The sequence below is a fragment of the Oncorhynchus masou genome, chromosome 3, assembly GCF_036934945.1.
Source record: "Oncorhynchus masou masou isolate Uvic2021 chromosome 3, UVic_Omas_1.1, whole genome shotgun sequence".
Classification (NCBI taxonomy): domain Eukaryota; kingdom Metazoa; phylum Chordata; class Actinopteri; order Salmoniformes; family Salmonidae; genus Oncorhynchus; species Oncorhynchus masou.
The window spans coordinates 34,459,122-34,477,894 of NC_088214.1; the positions used below are offsets into that span (position 1 = coordinate 34,459,122).

At 41.5% G+C, this 18,773-nt stretch overlaps 3 protein-coding genes across 4 annotated transcripts in view; all 3 read left to right on the top strand.

The window, feature by feature from the left end:
* Positions 1-1,050, top strand: part of LOC135514946 (GRB10-interacting GYF protein 2-like) — a 38,346-nt gene extending 37,296 nt beyond the window's left edge. Inside the window, 1 exon segment of the mRNA XM_064938704.1 lies at positions 98-1,050. Coding sequence (XP_064794776.1) covers positions 98-165 — 68 coding nt within the window. The 3' untranslated portion in view covers positions 166-1,050.
* Positions 1,051-1,140: 90 nt separating this feature from the next.
* On the top strand, positions 1,141-11,693 carry LOC135514956 (protein SNORC-like). The gene is made up of 3 exons (XM_064938715.1): positions 1,141-1,901; positions 9,972-10,142; positions 10,490-11,693. The coding sequence occupies exons 1-3, from the start codon at positions 1,826-1,828 to the stop codon at positions 10,597-10,599; spliced, it is 357 nt and encodes a 118-aa protein (XP_064794787.1). The 5' UTR covers positions 1,141-1,825; the 3' UTR covers positions 10,600-11,693.
* A 2,291-nt stretch (positions 11,694-13,984) lies between these two features.
* Positions 13,985-18,413, top strand: LOC135514963 (G-protein coupled receptor 55-like). Of its 2 annotated transcripts, XR_010451753.1 has the most exons (4): positions 13,985-14,051; positions 14,908-15,640; positions 16,169-16,562; positions 18,062-18,413. XR_010451753.1 is itself a non-coding variant. In XM_064938728.1 (3 exons), exons 1-3 carry the CDS (start codon positions 14,038-14,040, stop codon positions 16,376-16,378), a joined length of 957 nt encoding a protein of 318 aa, XP_064794800.1. In that variant the 5' UTR covers positions 13,985-14,037; the 3' UTR covers positions 16,379-18,411. The 2 variants fall into 2 exon arrangements, 1 of the variants encoding a protein (XP_064794800.1); XM_064938728.1 differs by having other exon boundaries at positions 16,169-18,411.
* The last annotated feature ends 360 nt before the right edge of the window (positions 18,414-18,773 follow it).

Consider the following 18,773-nt stretch of genomic DNA (forward strand, 5'->3'; position numbering starts at 1 on the left):
CTGGCAACTCACAGCATCCGTTGATAAGAAGTGCTCTATTGTTTAACTGTTTGACATTGAATCTAACGTAACTTCTCCTGTTCTCTCCTCTCCCCAGGTTTTTCTGTGAACGCGGCGTCTGAGAGGTTGAATATGGGCGAGATAGAGACGGTGGATGACTTTTAAAGGGACTGCTCTGCCGCCACTGACTCGATCCGTTTTGAACAGCTGTCATTTTCCCCGCCCACACCTCCCGTCCCAATCCTTTTACTTTTAAATGCATCCTCTTTCTGTTCTCTTTAAGTTAATTTAATGTTTGTCATTGGAAGCTGGGGATGCTTTCCAGTGCCAAAGGACCCCCCACCCAAAAAACATCCCTAATGAGTATTTTGCCCTATGGGAGACCGGGAGAAGGCTAACGATGCAGCCAGACAATCAAACGGAACATTCACATTCACGCAATGAAACATTGAACGAACTGACCAAAAAAAAATCTATGAATTGAACTCTGACTTCTCTCGGAGAAGAGAGCAGAGCTAAGGGGATGAGGAGGATGTGGATGTCTCTCCCCGTCTATGGTTGGCTGTTCAGTTCCCTCCTAGTCTCTGGTGTCTGAAAGTACCCAAAAAGAGAGGCCATGTCCTGATGCAATCATCTCCCCATGGAATTATTTTACGCCGTGGACATAAGGGTGGGGATGCGGGGGGATTTTCGATGAAAAAAATTGTCATTTTTAAACCTTTTTATTTTTTAATTTATTGAAAGTTTTTCCTCCCCCTTCCATTTAGTTAAATCTTCTCTCCTCACTCCTGTTTTCTGCCAGTTGTTTGTGGATGATGGTTGCATTGTAGGAGCTAAGGATGTGTGCCCGCTGATGTCCTGTTTTAAGGACATGCTCGAAAGTTCCAAGTAGTTATCCATTTCTTGTAAAATACTAGGCTGTTTAAAGAATACACTTTCAATTCTGCATCTGTATTATAATATATGAAAATGATGAACTACTGGAGTCATACTTTTCTATTGCGGTATGAAATAAATAAAACAGTCTCTTGTGTGGGCTGTTCACACTTCTGTCTTTTGTATGAATGAACAACTTCAAAATACTGAAAGTGTATAATTTTTCCTTCTTGCCTGCACAATGTTTGTACTCCCACCTCCCTCTGATGCTGATGCACTGTAGACAGATTTTTGTTAAACATTGACACTTTTTTAGGGAACTTGTTATCCTGTGTAAGATTCAACGTTGTGTATTTATCTCATCCCAGTCACTGAGTTCCAATACTACACTAACCCGCCTCTGGTGAAGCAAAGGTCATATCTTCTCACAACCTATAGCTATCTCCAACTGGCAACCTGACCCCCCCCAACCTCTTACCAGTACCACAGATAATACTACCCCCAATACGAACTTTTGTGAAAAAATACCAGAGTCTGTATCGATGATCTACCAACTGGAAAGCATGGGATGATGGACTGAGAGGCCTGGGAAGGTGTTGGGATGGTGAGTCTTCTTCTCCAAGTAGAAGTTTCCCGGTGGTAGATCTAGGATCCGCTTACCCTGTTCCAGTCCTAACCCTAACTGTTCAGGTGGAAACTGTTTAACTAACCTTTAATCAGCATCTAGGGTGTATTTCCTTGTTTTTCTGAGGAGTATGAAGTGGGTGTACCCTCATCAGAGGTGTTGACAAAGTCTGCACTGTCCAGACACTTCTGTCTTCATACACAGTCCCTCCTCCCCTCTTTCACCTCTCTTCCCCTTTTCCCTTCGCTCCAGCCCTCACTAGCCCATGCCTCAGGAGCTCTGGAGACTCCCAGTCCAGTCATCCTCCTCACAGAGACAGGAAACATGGCCAACTGCAACAGCGTTTCCAGACTTGTCCTCATGGCCCTCCTCGGCCTCTGGGTAGCCACCCTCCACTCAGGTAAGCTCCCTGCCGGACAGTATCTCTCCTGGTTTTCCTTGTATTAGTCATGGGAAGGAGGGTAATATATGATACATACGTCTATTTGGTCTTTACGTTTCGAATATCCCAAGTCTGAATGCCTCAAAAAACAGTTCCCGCTACAGTAAATGTATTTATTACAATGTTATGAGTGTGTTTAGACATTGCCTTTAGACCTCACCGCAAGAGGACAAGGGTAGAACACTGGTTTGGTTGTTTAGTCATCTGTAGAGATGTGGATTAGAAATAAGTGGTTGTGCTTGTGAAAAACAGACTCAAGATTTGCCACCAGAAATGCAGGGGTTGTTGAAGGTAATTTGTTGGAAAGTTGAAAGGCAAAAATATACTCCCTGCTTTTTCTTTTGCTCCCACAAGCACATCAACAATATTATGTGCAATTTCAGGGACATTAAAATTTTATTCAAATCGACGTTCTACTTTATTTCAGTGGACAAAGAATCAGAATATTCTAGGGTTTTTTCTGAATGTTTCTCATTTGAGTGGGCATTGGGTAAGTATGGTCATATTTAGCTGTGCTCAAGGTGTGTGTGTGTGTACGTGTCATTTTCCCCCACTATTGACCTAGAGGCCCTGTTGCGAGAGGCCTTGCACTTTAAATGATGCAGTTGTTCGAGAAAAGGGACATTTAGAGACTGAAAGCTTGTCTTTGACAAACACGGTGACTCACTTGCTTTCATATAATAACTCATGTTTAGAACCCTTCTGAAACACAACATTGGCTCAATCTGGATGTGGTTTCGCTCTGCCAGGTGTCGTCAACCTTTTCTATGTGCTTCTTTAAAAGGTTTTGTCATTTTTTTCTAGAGCGAATTGTTAAATGTGAGAGGAGCTTATCAAAGTAAAGCTCACCGCTGACATTTTAATTACTTGCACGGATGAAATGGTTAAAAATGACAGCAAATACTTGGAATTTTTGATGTCCCTCTTAACAGTGTAAGAGTTGGATTTTTACGAGAACCCTCTCTGTGCGTGTGGTCTTCCAGCCAATCTGCTGATCCTGTATGTTGATCAGCAGGAAGTCTCACCCTCTCGTTTAGTTTCTCTCTTTCTATTTCCCCCTGTTTCTCTTTCAATCTTTCTCCCCCCTTTGCTTTCTCTCTTTCTCTCCCTCCATTTCTCGGTCTCTTTATCCCTCCCATTTCTTTCTAGTTCTCTCTCGGTTTACCTCTTCCTCTCTGTTAACTTCTCTCTCTTTCTCACTTCAATTTGCTCTCGTTCTCCTACTCTCACACCTACGTGATAAGCCTAAGGCGAGGCATGGGAATGAAGGGGATTCTACAAAGCCAGGGATTGTGAGGGCCTTAGTGCTGCTTTCCTAAGGCCCTTACGGGTCAGGGCAAGGGTTAAAGCCACCAGAAACATGCCACTTTTTCCTCCAAACAATGAACTGTCAGTAAGCAGTGAGTGGAACATTGTCAGCAATGTGCTGTCAATGTCTTGTCGGAGAGTATAACGCTAGAATGATAGTTACACTCCTAAAGGATTTTTGGGTTGAAGTGGTTGGTTTGATGGTCTTCCTCGAAACGGTGACCTGTACAACACTGTTGCTTGGCATGTCCTGGGACAATGTTTAAAAAATATATTTTTATTTATTTAACTAGGCAAGTCAGTTAAGAACAAATTCTTATTTTCAATGACGGCCTAGGAACAGTGCCTCGTTCAAGGGCAGAACGACAGATTTGTACCTTGTCAGCTCGGGGATTCGATCTTGCAGCCTTTCGGTTACTAGTCCCAACGCTCTAACCACTAGGCTACCCTGCCGCCATGTTTTTGTGACCAGGCTGAGCTTTTGACGTCAATGTCATGCCGGAGAATGTAGAGCTAGGATGGCGTTGTTTATCGCTAGAATGATTTGTTACACACTTGTATCAGCGTAGGATGAGCTGGATGGCTTGATAAAGAGAAGTTTTGTAATGTTGAGGTGTTACTGAGCTCACCGTTTCTTTCGTCTACGTTTACATGATCATTATGTTCAGTTTAGCATTTCAACTTGGAACCTTGTGCATTCTCTTTTTTAAACTCCACTTCCATTTGAAGATTTTTTTCTTTTGATAATTTTGTATTTCCTGTACCAATGATATGTCTATGGTCTCACAAGCATACGATTCAGTATCAGCACCACCACATTCTGTATTTGACAAGATCAGCAAATCTCAAAGTTAACCCATGAGTGATGTATGTGAATGATGTCGTTTTGCACCCACATGACTTCTGTCATAGCCGGAACACAAGCTGCTTACTAAACCGTTTCCACCTAAATCTTCCTTTTCTCATTTTATAACTGCTCTGACTCATGACCTATCCAGGTCGTTCTTCTCTTAGGGGTCACGAAGAAAAGAAGACGAGGAAAGAAAAACAGTTTAACAGTATTTGGACCCAAACAAAAGTTCTCCTGTTCTCCCCTTCGAGACCCAAGCCCTCATCTCTTAGTGATCACGGAAAGGATGTAGATAAGGACAGAAAGAATTATTTTGATGCAGCCATAGTACACTGCCTCTGTACTAACCTCCCAGAGACCTCATCCGTGTTTCAAGTTGTATTAGTCGTATGTACAGTTGAAGTCGGAACTTTACGTACTCTGAGGTTGGAGTCATTAAAACTAGTTTTTCAACTACTCCACAAATTTCTTGTTAAACAAAATATAGTTTTGGTAAGTCGGTTAGGACATCTACTTTGTAATTTTTCCAATAATTGTTTACAGACAGATTATTTCACTTATAATTCACTGTATCACAATTACAGTGGGTCAGAAGTTTACATACATCAAGTTGACTTTGCCTTGAAACAGCTTGCAAAATTCCATAAAATGATGTCATGGCTTTTCATGGCTTTAGAAGCTTCTTTTAGGCTAATTGACATTATTTGAGACAAATGGAGGTGTACCTGTGGATGTATTTCAAGGCCTACCTTCAAACTCAGTGCCTCTTTGCTTGCATGGGAAAATCAAAAGAAATCAGCCAAGACACTAGGAAAAACAATTGTAGACCTTCACAAGTCTGGTTCATCCTTGGGAGCAATTTCCAAATGCCTGAAGGTACCACATTCATCTGTACAAACAATAGTACACATGTATAAACACCATAGGTCCATGCAGCCGTCATACCACTCAGGAAGGAGACGTGTTCTGTCTCCTAGAGATGAACATACTTTGGTGCGAAAATTGCAAATCAATCCCAGAACAACAGCAAAGGAAGTTGTGAAGATGCTGGAGGAAACGGGTACATGGGTATCTATATCCACAGTAAAACAAGTCCTATAGCGACATAACCTGAAAGGCCGCTCAGCAAGGAAGAAGGCACTGCTCCAAAACCACCACTTTAAAAAAAAAAAGTCAGACTGCAGTTTGCAACTCCACATGGGGACAAAGATTGTACTTTTTGGAGAAATGTCCTCTGGTCTGATGAAACAAAAATAGAACTGTTTGGCCATAATGACCATCGTTATGTTTGGAGGAAACAGGGGGAGGCTTGCAAGCCGAAGAACACCATCCCAACCGTGAAGCACAGGGGTGGCAACATCATGTTGTGGGGGTGCTTTGCTGCAGGTGGGACTGGTGTGCTTCACAAAATAGATGGCATCTTGAGGAAGAAAATTGTGGATATATTGAAGCAACACCTCAAGACATCAGTCAGGAAGTTAAAGCTTGGTCACAAATGGGTTTTCCAAATGGACAATGGCCCCAAGCATACTTCCAAAGTTGTGGCAAAATGGCTTAAGGACAACAGTCAAGGTATTGGAGTGGCCATCACAAAGCTCTGACCTCAATCCTATAGAACATTTGTGGGCAGAACTGAAAAAGCGTATGCGAGCAAGGAAGCCTACAAACCTGACCCAGTTACACCATCTCTGTCAGGAGGAATGGACCAAAAATTCACCCAACTTATTGTGGGAACTTTGGAAGGCTACCCATATTGTTTCTCCCATGTTCAACAATTAAGGCCAATGCTACCAAATACTAATTGAGTGTATGTAAACTTCTGACCCACTGGGAATGTGATGAAAGAAAGAAAGAAAAGCTGAAATAAATCATTCTTTCTACTATTATTCTGACATTTCACATTCTTGAAATAAAGTGGTGAGCCTAACTGACAGGGAATTTTCACTAGGATTAAATGTCAGGAATTGTGAAACTGAGTTTAAATGTATGTCAACTTCCGACTTCAACTGTACAGGATACACATGGTATACATTGTCCAATTACATGCTTAGTTTCAGTTCCTTCTCAACAATAAGAACACAAGGTAAATGGCTCAGTAGAATATAATAAACATTTTGTAGCAGAAGTATAATACAGGAAGGCAGCATAATACAGGAAGGCACAATTTATACACCAATATTTAGACTATATTGTATTTATAGTCCAATAGTCCAGTGATCACTGAAGTAAAGTACACAAGAAAAGGAAGCTGTTTTACAGTAATGGGACCCGGCCATAGTACACCTTCCTGGCCAACTTGTGGCCTTTACCAGCCTACAGGTGGTGAGGAGAGGTCTGCTATAAATTTTGAACCTCACAAACAGGATATTTGTAGCTATCGCCCTGTGGTTTGTCAGAAGGTGTTTGGAGGAAGGTGGAGTAAACCCCACCTGGGAGCCAGTCAGAGGTGAGGTGAGGCGAAGACACGGGCACAGGCAATGCCCCTTTTGGAGGTGGGCACAGCCGCAGGACCAGGTGCCCGGGCAGTGTGGTGTTCACATACGCCCGTTTGCAAGCTCTGTCATCTCTCCGGGACGTGTGAAATCCTGACTGGACTTGGAGAGGTCAAAGCCACCAACGTCTGTCTTTGTTTTTAGTGTCTGAGATCAGCCTTTTCCTAATGTCTGTGGGTTCTGTCTGTGGTTCGTTGACATGTCTAGGTCACACTACAGTAGCTAACAGGGACAAGAGACACATAAGACTGAGATGGCACGTTCCATCATCATGGGTTTTCAGTGAGGCAGCTGTGTAGGTTAGTGGAGTTTGGACCTGTTCCTCTGGGCGAATGAGACATGGAGGGATGCCCTAGCTTAACTGCTTAAATGTTCACATATTGTCAGTGAGTGACAGAGAGCCTATGGGCTTACTCATACTAGATGTGATACCCATGTTAGTGTCTTGTCACAGATTGGTTGTGTGTAGACCCAATTAGCAGGGTTTGGTAGACTGGTATTACCTGAAACTGGTAGTGAGAACACCTTTGGAAACTGCGTCATGAGAATAGATATAGCTCAGTGTTGATCTGTGGGAGATGAAAGACAGAGGATTCAGCTGGTCAACGGTAGCGCTGCGGTCAAGTCTGGGAGCCATTACTGGAAATTACGGAGAAGCAAATTTCTCCTGCCCTCCTTGACGAGGCAAACAAACACCAATGGAAAAAAACATCAGAGCTTTTTTTCTCCCCGTCTTCATTAAACAAAGCTGTCCAAGGCGGCACAGCCTTTTAACACACACACACACACACACACACACACACAGACTATTTGATAAACATCCTTGTTTGACGTCCAGTGCTCGGCCATTCTAGGGGCTGGGGCTACTGTAGGTTTGGGGCTGGCTGGCCGTTACCGGTTGGAGCCTGTCTCGACTGCAGCCGCCCTCCCTGAACGCACAAGTTGCCTTTTGTGCCATGGGCTGAAGGCCTCATTGATGGCAGGGCTGGCCAGAGGCCCAGGGCTCTGTACCTGCAGTCAGCCCCTGCACAGGAAGCCACATGCTAACACGAGTCAACACACGCAGCAGAAATACTTACCCCACCCGCTTGCCTGGCCTATACCCCGCCTGGGTAAAGGCTGCCGTACACAGGCCATCACTGAACTCTGAACATCTCCTAACCAAGCATTCCATCTCACCATAGCTAATACCTACTTTTTTTCTGATCATCTTGAAAATACACAACCAAATGTATCAGTTCAAAAGATTGTCTGTGTACAGACCGGAGTATACAGGCCATCACCAACAGGGTTATCTATCACCAGTTTGTGTGTGGTGTTGGAATTCTAAGTCGTAAGGATGGGCCGCAATAGACATAGGTTGTTGGACATTATTCTGTATTTATCGTTGGAATTGTCTCCCGCATAAGAACATTCAATCTTTTGAAGTGATGTTTGTTTATGTGTATTTTCAAGATAAAACTTATTAGCTATGGTGAGTGGGAATGTTTGGTTGGGAGATTTGCAGTGTTACGTATGGTTATGAAGTTTAGAGTGGGTGTCTTCATAGCTGGAAGGTAAATATGTCTGTTGTAAATAGCCTAGGTGTCAATATGTTTATGGTTTTGTTGGTATGTGAAGCGTGAGCTTGGGTAGGTTGAGTCAGTGAGTGAATGGGTGGGCTTGTGTGTGCATCATACATGCTGTGTGTGTGGACGGTTTGTTTTTCTTAGGTGATTGGGATCGAATTTTCCCCGTTCCATAGATTCATAAAGGGAAGGTCGCTCAGCTGTGCACTTGAAGGGGAACGGTGGTTTACAGTTAGTTAGCTGGCGTTTTAAATCCTAGTGTTTCCATTCCCCTTTAACACACACCATCAAGGACACAGTGTTTCTCAGATCATTGGAGAGAAATATGTTGCATTTTAGTCAATTTAATTGGCCGTATCCAGAATCCACTCTCAGTACTCTTGAGCCTTGCCTTCTACTGGGGAACACCGAGAGGCGGCTTTTTTTTAAGAGATCTGGATTCCATGGGTACTATGAAGGTGTGAAAAGTCGCGTACCACCTCAATGCTAGGACCTGTGGAATGTAGGTGAGAGGAGTGAGAGACGCAGGAGAGAGGGGAGATGCAGGGTGGATAGAAGAGCGAGGTGTGCGGAGGAGTTGAGCGAGCACACAAGTGGAGGCTACCTGAACTGTGTACAGATAGTGCTGAGCCTCTACAAAGCCTTCCTTTCTAGGTCTTAGGCTGCTAGCAGAGCAGTACAGAAAAGCTATTAGTTCTTCCACAAATTCTGTGCCTTTTGAGAAGTGTAAGTTGGGTAAAACAACAACTTAATTTCACTTCATTTTAATATTTTGTCATGGAGCACATGTTCAGCTTCATAAGAAGTGTTTTCCCTTTTCAAGAGGTTAAATAATACAATTACTGTAGTAAGTGCCAAATAAAGTAACAGGGTTGACTATTTTAATTCCCCCTGTGACAGTGGGAATGGAAGCTTGTGTGCAACAGGGAGTGGCAAATGAATGCAAGCTTCACAAACCAAATGACATTAACATTTTTCCAGCCTGTCTATCTATGGGGAACAGGGTTGACTTGTTATTTTTGAACCGCTAGGTTTTCCACCACAAAACACCAGCAAATGGTAGAACCAGCTCATCTGAAGTCAATCTTCCGAAATGACTTTTGTCAAAGCAACAAAATAACTACAGCTTTACAATGATGGTGAAACGTGGAGACATTTTGGGATGAAGTGGGTCAAAATCTTCCTCGAAGTGACAGGGTTGAGGAGGGACTTGTCCAAATGAAAGATGTATTGAATGTCCCTGGTATATAAAGAAGGGCACGTCATTTAATATCATGAATTTATTGATGCACAATTTCTATTTAAAATATCAGACACAAAAAAAATAGGCACTATTTCGTGGAATGAACCACTAGCTTAGCCCTCTTTCCACTGCAGCGTCAAAGACTCTGGCTAACATGTAGCTCTGTCAGTAGTCGAGCTTACATTCACAGCTCTGTCCCTCACATTAGCAGCCGCCAAACCAGCAAAGCTACTACTCAGACAAACTATTACGTGTAATGTAACAGTTGTCATATTTTCAGTTCACACTTTTACCTCCGGTTGTGTTTTTTATATACCTAAATGTAGCTGAAACTGAAAGTGTGTATGACTGAGCTTGTTGAGTTTCCTTGTGTTTTTTGTTTAACCAGTTAGTCCCATTGAGGTCAGAATGTCTGTTTTCTAATGGACTCCTGTTTTCCACACATTTGCACTACAAATATGTACAAGATGCTACATTTAAACAGTTATAGACTCTTTAACTATTTGAACAAGCCCAAATTGGAAACACAAACAGACACACACACTGTTGCACTGCTGTTGTTCACAGAGACTGCGGCAGACCCCACACCCACTTTACAAGGGGACAACCAGGACACGCTGTCCGGAGAGGGGGCGTATGAAGTCACCACCAAAGACCCCTTCCAGGATATGACCGAGAGTGTGTTGACCTTCGAATACGAGGACACCACCCACTCACAGGCCGTGGACGAGGAGGAAAGTGAGACATTTCCCATCACCAGTAAAATAATATTGAAATGTTATTAATATAAAGAATTTGGGTTATACCCAGAGGATTTAGAAAATAGTATATTCTGTAAACATTTGTATGTGAAGAGCCATTGGCCAAAGCTCGCTGGAGGGGTTATTTGTGTCTGTAAATCCACACCACAACCCCTGAATTGGTAATAAACCACACCATTGTAAAGTGTATCGAGACTGTGATGATGCATTTTAAATCAAATTCGACCTTGACTTGACAATCGTGCTTTATACTCGAGTGTCAGGTTGGTGGCCTAACCTCTGACCTTTGCTCGTTGTGTGTTCTCTGTGTGCCCCTGTATCCAGGTGTTCTGGGCCCGGGTGCCATCACAGCCATCGTCATCGCAGTCGTCCTGGGGGCTTCAGTCCTCCTCGCCCTCATCGTCATTACACTCAGGAAGTTCACTGCTTCCTAGAGCCACTTCCTCTTTCTTTCAATCTCTCTCTTTCACTTCTTTGTCACTTCCAGTCATCCATCTTTATTGTTTTTCCCCATTCTCTAAATGTTCTCCCATTCACTCTGTTTCCCTTACACACACACATTGTGAAAGTGAAACCCTCTACAACCCTGTATGTTATAATGGTATGTGGCAGGTCCCTTTTGGCCTTGAAGAGCAACTGACAATGAAATACCTTCAGACTAGCTACTATAATCATGCTGTTCTTGTTGGCCCCCATGTCCACTATTACGTTGTCAATTGGAGGCTTAAGTTGGAGTTTGCCCCTAAGAGGACATTAGAGACTGGCAGGTTCTTCCAGTGTAACGTCGTAGCTTTAATAAAATCCCTTTTACTTTACTTGTAATGATCTGTGTGCCGAAATGTTTTGTCCAGCTTTGATTTGTTCTTGCTGATCTTTGTGGAAGTAATTTGTTTCTGACGGTTCTGTTGTGTGTTGCTGTATCCTGTCTGTCTTTGTGTATGAACGGGTGTGATGAGTGTGTCTTTGTGAAGATGAATCCGCCATGTTCATTAGGTTGCTGAGTGCCTACTCATTTGGTTAAAAGTGAAGTGCTATTGACAGTAGAATGAAAAATGAAATGATTTACCAAATGTACAACACAGAATTCACTTGTATGATCAAATGTTATTTTGAATGATCTTATCTCATGAGAGAATGTTTTCACAATGCACACAATGTGCTACCTTTTATTGGCATGTAGTCTTTTTTTAATATAAGAAACGTTTGCCATTTTCCATTGGAACAAACATATTGATGTTGACCCAGAATTATAATATTTTAATATGGAAATGCTGGCGTCGTCAATAAATAAAAATAAACAGGGTAAAAAAATATTATAATTTTTTTTAACCTGCAAAGCAAATATTAACCTTGACTATTAAACGGCAGAATGACTGTTGTGTTTGTGTTTTTGGGGGTATTGATGGGAAGCATTTGTATAATATTTAGATTTTCTCTGTATTACTTGCGTTTTACCAATCAACTAACTAATGCTTATGTAAAACAAATATTCTTTAAGGTAATATCACCTGTTTGAACTATGTTTTATATTGTATAAATCACTTCCTACAACCAAATATTAGTCTTGTCATTTATTTCAAATGTATATGGGTAATATATTGGTGCACCAAGTTTCTGTAAGGCAGAATAGAGGGCTTCATTCATCCAATCACAATACAAGCAGGTGTTGTCATAAGTGATTGTGTTGGACTGACACAAATACCCACTGACGAGTGGAAGTCACTCACTCACAGGTGCCGGATGTGCTAGTCAGCAGCACGTTTGACGCTTAGTGAAACTGGAACAAATGAGTCATGGGAGCACAATAAAATGTGTAAAACTTCCATCATGGTTCCAGATTAGAACTGGCTCTATGGGTTCTGGTTTGGAAAAGACCCAAGTCATCAGGAACATGGAAATATAATCAATTGTATATGATCAGGACACCGACAAGGGTCAAAGGTTAGAATGGCACACCAGTTACTCCTCAAAAGGGAAATAGTAATGGATTTTCATTCACAGTCAATCAGTGGTATAGTTGAGCAGTGGAACAGGAGAGATTGACTTTGTCACTTACTTGTATTTATGAGCATTATTGACATGTTGAATGTACCGAGCTGTCTGTTTGAAGTACTGCCACACAGTTCGGACACCCATGCATACCCCACAAGATATGCCACCAAAGGTCTCTTCACAGTCCCCAAGTCCAGAACTGACTATGGGAGGTGCACAGTACTACATAGAGCCATGACGACATGGAACTCTATTCCACATCAAGTATTTGATGCAAGCAGTAAAATTAAATTTAAATAACGGATAAAAAATAAACCTTATGGAACTGCGGGGACTGTGAAGCAACACAAACATAGGTACCGACACACACACACACGATAGTATACGCACTATACACACACGTACACATAGATTTAGTACTGCATATATGTGGTAGTGGCGGAGTAGGGGCCTGAGGGGCGCACAGTGTGTTGTGAAATCTGTGAATGTATTCTGTTTTTAAAATTGTATAAACTTAATTTTGTTGGATCCATAAATACAAAATTCCACTAGGGGGAGTAAAAACACATTTATTTCCCTGTAAAACATTGAAGTTATCTTGATCATAATCGGGTGCTTCCTCAAAGTTGTCATAAAAAAAGTTGATATGGTGCAGTATGTTCTATATAGCTCATATCACTGTAGCTTCTACATCTGCATTGCTTGCTGTTTGGGGTTCTAGTCTGGGTTTCTGTACAGCACTTTGTGACTAATGTAAAAAGGTCTTCATAAATACATTTGATTGATTGATAGTAGAATGCTGTCCAGACAAATTCAACATGATTGGAGAATAACGTTGAGGAAATGGTTCATTTTTGACCATCAATGATCTTTTCATGAATGAGTATGGTTTACAGTATTATCAGTAAAAATTAGAGTAATAGCTTTGTATAAGATATAAAATGATAATTATCTCTTCAATCCCTTTGATGAGAGAGATGACAACCTTGATTCGACATGGTTTCTATGCCTCCAGTCGAAACCAGGAAATCCTCAATTACTGTACATAAGAACAGATTGCTGTCACGCAATCATGAGCCCTTTCATGTCTGTTGTGTCATCAAAGTGTCTCAGACTTCATTTCAACATAACCTTCATAAGAAACCACTTAAAGTATGGTGTGACCAAGAGTTTTTCCACGACAATAAACTATACGTTTGAATTCAACATTAGAGACACTGTAAAAAGCACCTCAGTTTCTAAGTCATCTTCATTTTTCACGTTAAAAGTTTTCACCTTTTGTTCAAAAGGAATGTGGCTGTCTTACCTAATTTAATGTACCTTTATTTAACTAGGCAAGTCCGTTAAGAACAAATTCTTATTTACAATGACCCCCTACACCGGCCAAACCTGGACGGCGCTGGGCCAATTGTGCCGGTTGTGATACAGCCTGGATTAAAACCAGGATGTCTGTAGTGACGCCTCTAGCACTGAGATGCATTGCCTTAGACTGCTGTGCCACTCGGGAGCCTTGTGTGGCTACACTACCGCAGACAGACTGACTTAGTTTGAACATTTCTATAAGAAATAAGCACATTTTAAAAATCAGCATGAATATATTTTCATATATGTGATAGCAGGATGATACTATGTTCTCATGTGATTGTTTAAATTGTTTGTTGTGGGCTGCTATCTCTTTGTCTTAAGGATGTCACAGACTTCACCCAATGTTCTGCTGCATAGAACCCCTATCCAGCTACTGTAGACAACTGAGGCTATGTCACATATAGGAAGTGGTCATGGGAAGAAGAAAAAAACAGAACTGTGAAACTACTGTGTCTGGAACGGACAGACAGACAGACAGACAGACAGACAGACTGATAGACAGACGCACCAGCAGAATGGCATCTATAAGGTAAGGTTTCACTTGTACTCTATTCTATTTCATCATTACAACAGAATTGGCACAACATTTTTGATTTCATCACTTTATCTATAACAATGTAATAAACAAAACCAAAAGTCATCTTTTACTCCTTTAAAGCATTAACCCATTCAAATTGAACAGTCTGAATTGGGTTCACATTTTTTAAACCTTCCTTTTACCTGTTTACATTAATTGAGAGCTCTTTACAAGAGAGAGCCAGCCAAAATAGCATTTTTGTTTGGAATACTCTGGCTGTTTGGCGAGCAGGCGGGTAGTGAAGAGGTTAAGGATTCTCACATTAAATCAGGCAGGCACTGCTTCTGTACGTGAGAAGGGTACAGATACTGTGCTCGCACAAGTAAGAGAATGTGGTTTTTGCATAATAACGCGTGTGTGTATGTGTGTGAGCGTGTGGGTGTTTCACTTGCCTTTCAAATGGTATCTGGGTTATATAGGTACAAGCTTGCTAAATATCACAGTAGTGGAAAGAAATTGGGAGGAAAAAAGCTAAACAATTCTAAGATAGTACCTTTATGTAGAATTAATCCTCAATCAAAATACCATAATTCATTTTAGAAGTCTTTCCTTTAAGATTTTTTATTTTGTACATTTCTTTATGCTTTATTAACCCATCCACTACCCCACCGCTTCGGAGGAAACCTATCTTGTTTGTTTTTACAGCTTTTCCGCTACATTTTCCATATACATTTTCCATATACATTTTCCATACACATTTTACATACATGGTACTTTATTCAAAAGCAATCACATAACAATAATACATTGCAGTATGCCTTCATTAACTAAATAAAGCACCAACCAGTTTCTCCCTTTGACCCCTCAGCAACGCCATGGAAACCAACTGCTCCTTCGACGAGGTGGACCACCTGATGACATCACTGGAGCTCGTCATCTACGTGCCCATCTTCGTGTTTGGCCTTATCCTCAACGTCCTCGCCCTGGTTGTCTTCTGCATCTTCCTCCGCAAGTGGAGCGAGTCCACCATCTACATGACCAACCTAGCCCTCATGGACCTCCTTCTCCTCCTCCTGCTCCCCTTCAAGATGCACGCCACCAACCACCAATGGGCGGCCCACCACCGCTTCCTCTGCTCCCTCCTGGAGAGCCTTTACTTCGTGGGGATGTACGGCAGCATCTACACCATCGCCTGCATTGCTGTGGACCGCTGGGTGGCCATATGCCACCCATTCCGCGCCAAGCAGCTCCGTTCCCCCCGGGCTGCTCTGTGGACCTGCATCCTGGTTTGGGTGGTGGTGCTGGGGGGCATCTCCCCCATCTACGGGTTCCGCAAGGAGGAAACGGGGTCCTTCCACTGCTTCCACACATTCTCAAAGGAGGGCTGGCATCCAAAGGTGATCGGCTGCCTGTTGAGCTTCGGGTTCGTGGGGCCGGCCCTGGTGCTGGTGGTGTGTTCAGCCCAAAGCATCCGGACACTGAGGCAGTCGGGCCAGGAGAGCCCTAAAAGCAGAAGCTGCGTGAAGATCATCTACAGTAGTCTTTGCGCCTTCCTGGTCCCATTCACACCCAGCCACCTGGGCATCCTGCTGCAGTTCCTGGTGAGTTAATAATAAGGCTAGAAATGCCATAAATACTTTCTTACGGTTATCTTTTGTGCACATACAGTACCAGTCAAAAGTTTGGACCCCCCTACTCATTCCAGGGTTTTTCTTGATTTTTACTATTTTCCTCATTGTAGAATAATAGTGAAGACATCAAAACTATGAAATAACTCATATGGAATAATGTAGTATCCAAAAAAGTGTTAAAGAATCTCAACAACAACAAAAAATTGTTTAACACTTTTTTGGTAACTGCATGATTCCATATTTCACAGATTCCATATTTCCATAGTTATTTCACAGTTTTGATGTCTTCACTATTATTCTGCAATGTAGACAACACTAAAAATAAAGAAAACCCCTTGAATGAGTAGGTGTGTCCAAACTTTGACTGGAACTGTGATTATCTGGGGGCATATTCACCCTTTCGCTCTGGTCTGTTATTGCTAAGACCCAGAGTTTTTCCTGGCCGTGTGACCTGACCTGACAGGCATAACCTCTATCTAATCCTCTTTGTCCTCCCAGGTGCATCAACACCTGATCGAAGACTGCTTGGCCAAGACAAGTATCAGCTTGTACATTCAGGTGACCATGAGTCTGGCCAACATCACGTGCTGTCTAGACGCTCTGTGTTACTACTTCATCACCACGGAGGTGAGGAGCTCCAAGCAGACCTTCACCTTCAGGAGGTCTATGAGCCAGAAGAGAGCCACCACCAGCACCTCGGAGCTCTGACGAGATCCATGGAGGAAAAAACACTGAGCCAAACTGGTTGAAATGACATTTTATCCATTTTCGCCCACTGGGAAGTTACTGGCTCTAATCTGACTAGGTTTGTGAGACATTCTGCCACTGTTGGAAGACAAGGGGCGTCGACACGGAAAAAGGAGTGTTTATTGTTGAATACCTAGACAACAAGGTAGGTTGAAGGACAACAAGGTATTGAAGATTGAATAGGAGAAGTCATTTTGCTTACAATAGGCATTCATGAACTCTATAAGTCACACAGTATGTGGGCTAAGACATACAGTCAGGTCGAAAGTAATTGGATTCCTTGATATAGATGATCAAAAAAGACTGTGTAAAATAAATTATACAAATACTGAGCTGTATTGTATGCTCAATTTTAAAGAAAGAAAATCATATTATTTTATGCTAATACAATTGCTCAGAGAAAGAGATTTTGTTTAACAAGTCTTTTTTTTATCTCAAAAAGATATGGATCCCCATTTTTCAATAGTCCAGCACCCACCCCTTGCAAGAATAATGACACTGATCCCTTTTCTGAAATGTTTTATGAGATTGGAGAACACATGGGGAGGGATCTTTGACCATTCCTCCAAACAGAATCTTCTCAGGATATTTCCTTGGTCTGCATTTATCGACTGCCCTCTTCAATTTAAACCACAGGTTTCCAATGGGGTTCAAGTCCAGAAACTGAGTTTGGCCACAGGCAAAATGTTGATTTTGTGCTCAGTTAACCATTTCTTTGTGGACTTTGATGTGTGCTTGAGGTTATTATCTTGCTGGAAAGATCCACTTGCGTCCAAGTTTTAGCCTCCTGGCAGAGGCAACCAGGTCTTTGGCTCAAATGTCCTGATAATTGGTCAAGTTCATGACGCCAATGACCTTATTTAACAAAGGCCCCAGGACCAGTGGAATCAAAGTAGCCCCATAACATCAAAGATCCACCGCCATATTTTACAGTCGAGATGAGGTATTTTGTGGCCATGCACTTCTATTTTCATGTCACCTGATCATGGTTTGCTAAATGCCATTGGTACTTAGATTGAAACCAGTCATGACATGTTATATTTTATACAGTCTTTTTTGCTCAGCTTTATTAAGGGATCCAATCATTTTGAACTCCACTGCATGTGGGCTAAGACAGCCCTTCAACTGCCTTCATACGGATAAAATCCCATTTATCTGCGTATGCAGTATGCTGAATGTTACTGTGGAGGTATGACTAAACATATGTACATCAACTGTATATTATGTTCTGTATTGAATATGGTGTATTATAATTGTATTACATTATTACATGATCATAGTTTTGTTCATGTCTGTAATTAGGGTAAAAGTAGTCTATTTAAAATACTATGTAGTGTGTAGGATGGATTCGATTAGGATATGTGATTTAGGTGAATTGTAATGGAATTAACCCCAACCCTGCTACATTGCATGAAAATCCTGGTCATTATTGTTTTAGCTGCGTTCATTTACCCTCTTGTGTAAATGAATGAACGCTTTGTTAGACAACAGTCCAAACAGGAGTACACATTATTAAAGCTGTCTATTCATATAACAGCAACCTATGTTACTGACCGCTAAAAGAAGTTTTGTTCGGTCATTAGATGAAATCATTTTTAAAAAAAATTTAAAAAAGTAAACAGTGTTATTTGATCTGTTTTCTAGAAACTGGCTTTGAAGGACAGTCGGTTTAAACCTTCATGGTGAAAAAAGAGAAACCAAATGGAACACAGTGGCAAAGACTTCAGAATAAACCCCTGATCCATTTCCCTTTGAGGCCCGACGAGGCTGGCTCCATGAGCCTCTACAATGACTCACTTTCTTGTGACTTACTTTAAACAGAGTCAGAATCTCAGTAATATCCATATATATACCTTACTGTTCAAGTGTTTGGGGTCACTTGGAAATGTCCTTGTTTTTGAAAGAAAAGCTATATTTGTTTTTGTCCATTAAAATAACATCAAATTGATCAGAAATACAGTGTAGACATTGTTTATGTTGTAAATTTGTAAATGGGTACTGTAGCTGGAAACGGCAGATTTTTTATGGAATATTTACATAGGCGTACAGAGGCCCATTATCAGCAACCATCACTCCTGTGTTCCAATGGCACGTTGTGTTATCTAATCCAAGTTCATAATTGCATAGCGTATATATAGTGTATATATAGTGTGTATATATATATATATACTATATATATAGTGTATATATGTATACTGTATGGGTCTATATATATATATAGTGTGTATATATATACACATATATAGTGTATATATATCGTGTATATATATATATAGACCCATACAGTACGTGGGACTTCTACTAAAGCGCATTATAGATCTCATGTAAAACAGGAAGAAAAGGTCTCAGATCAGGT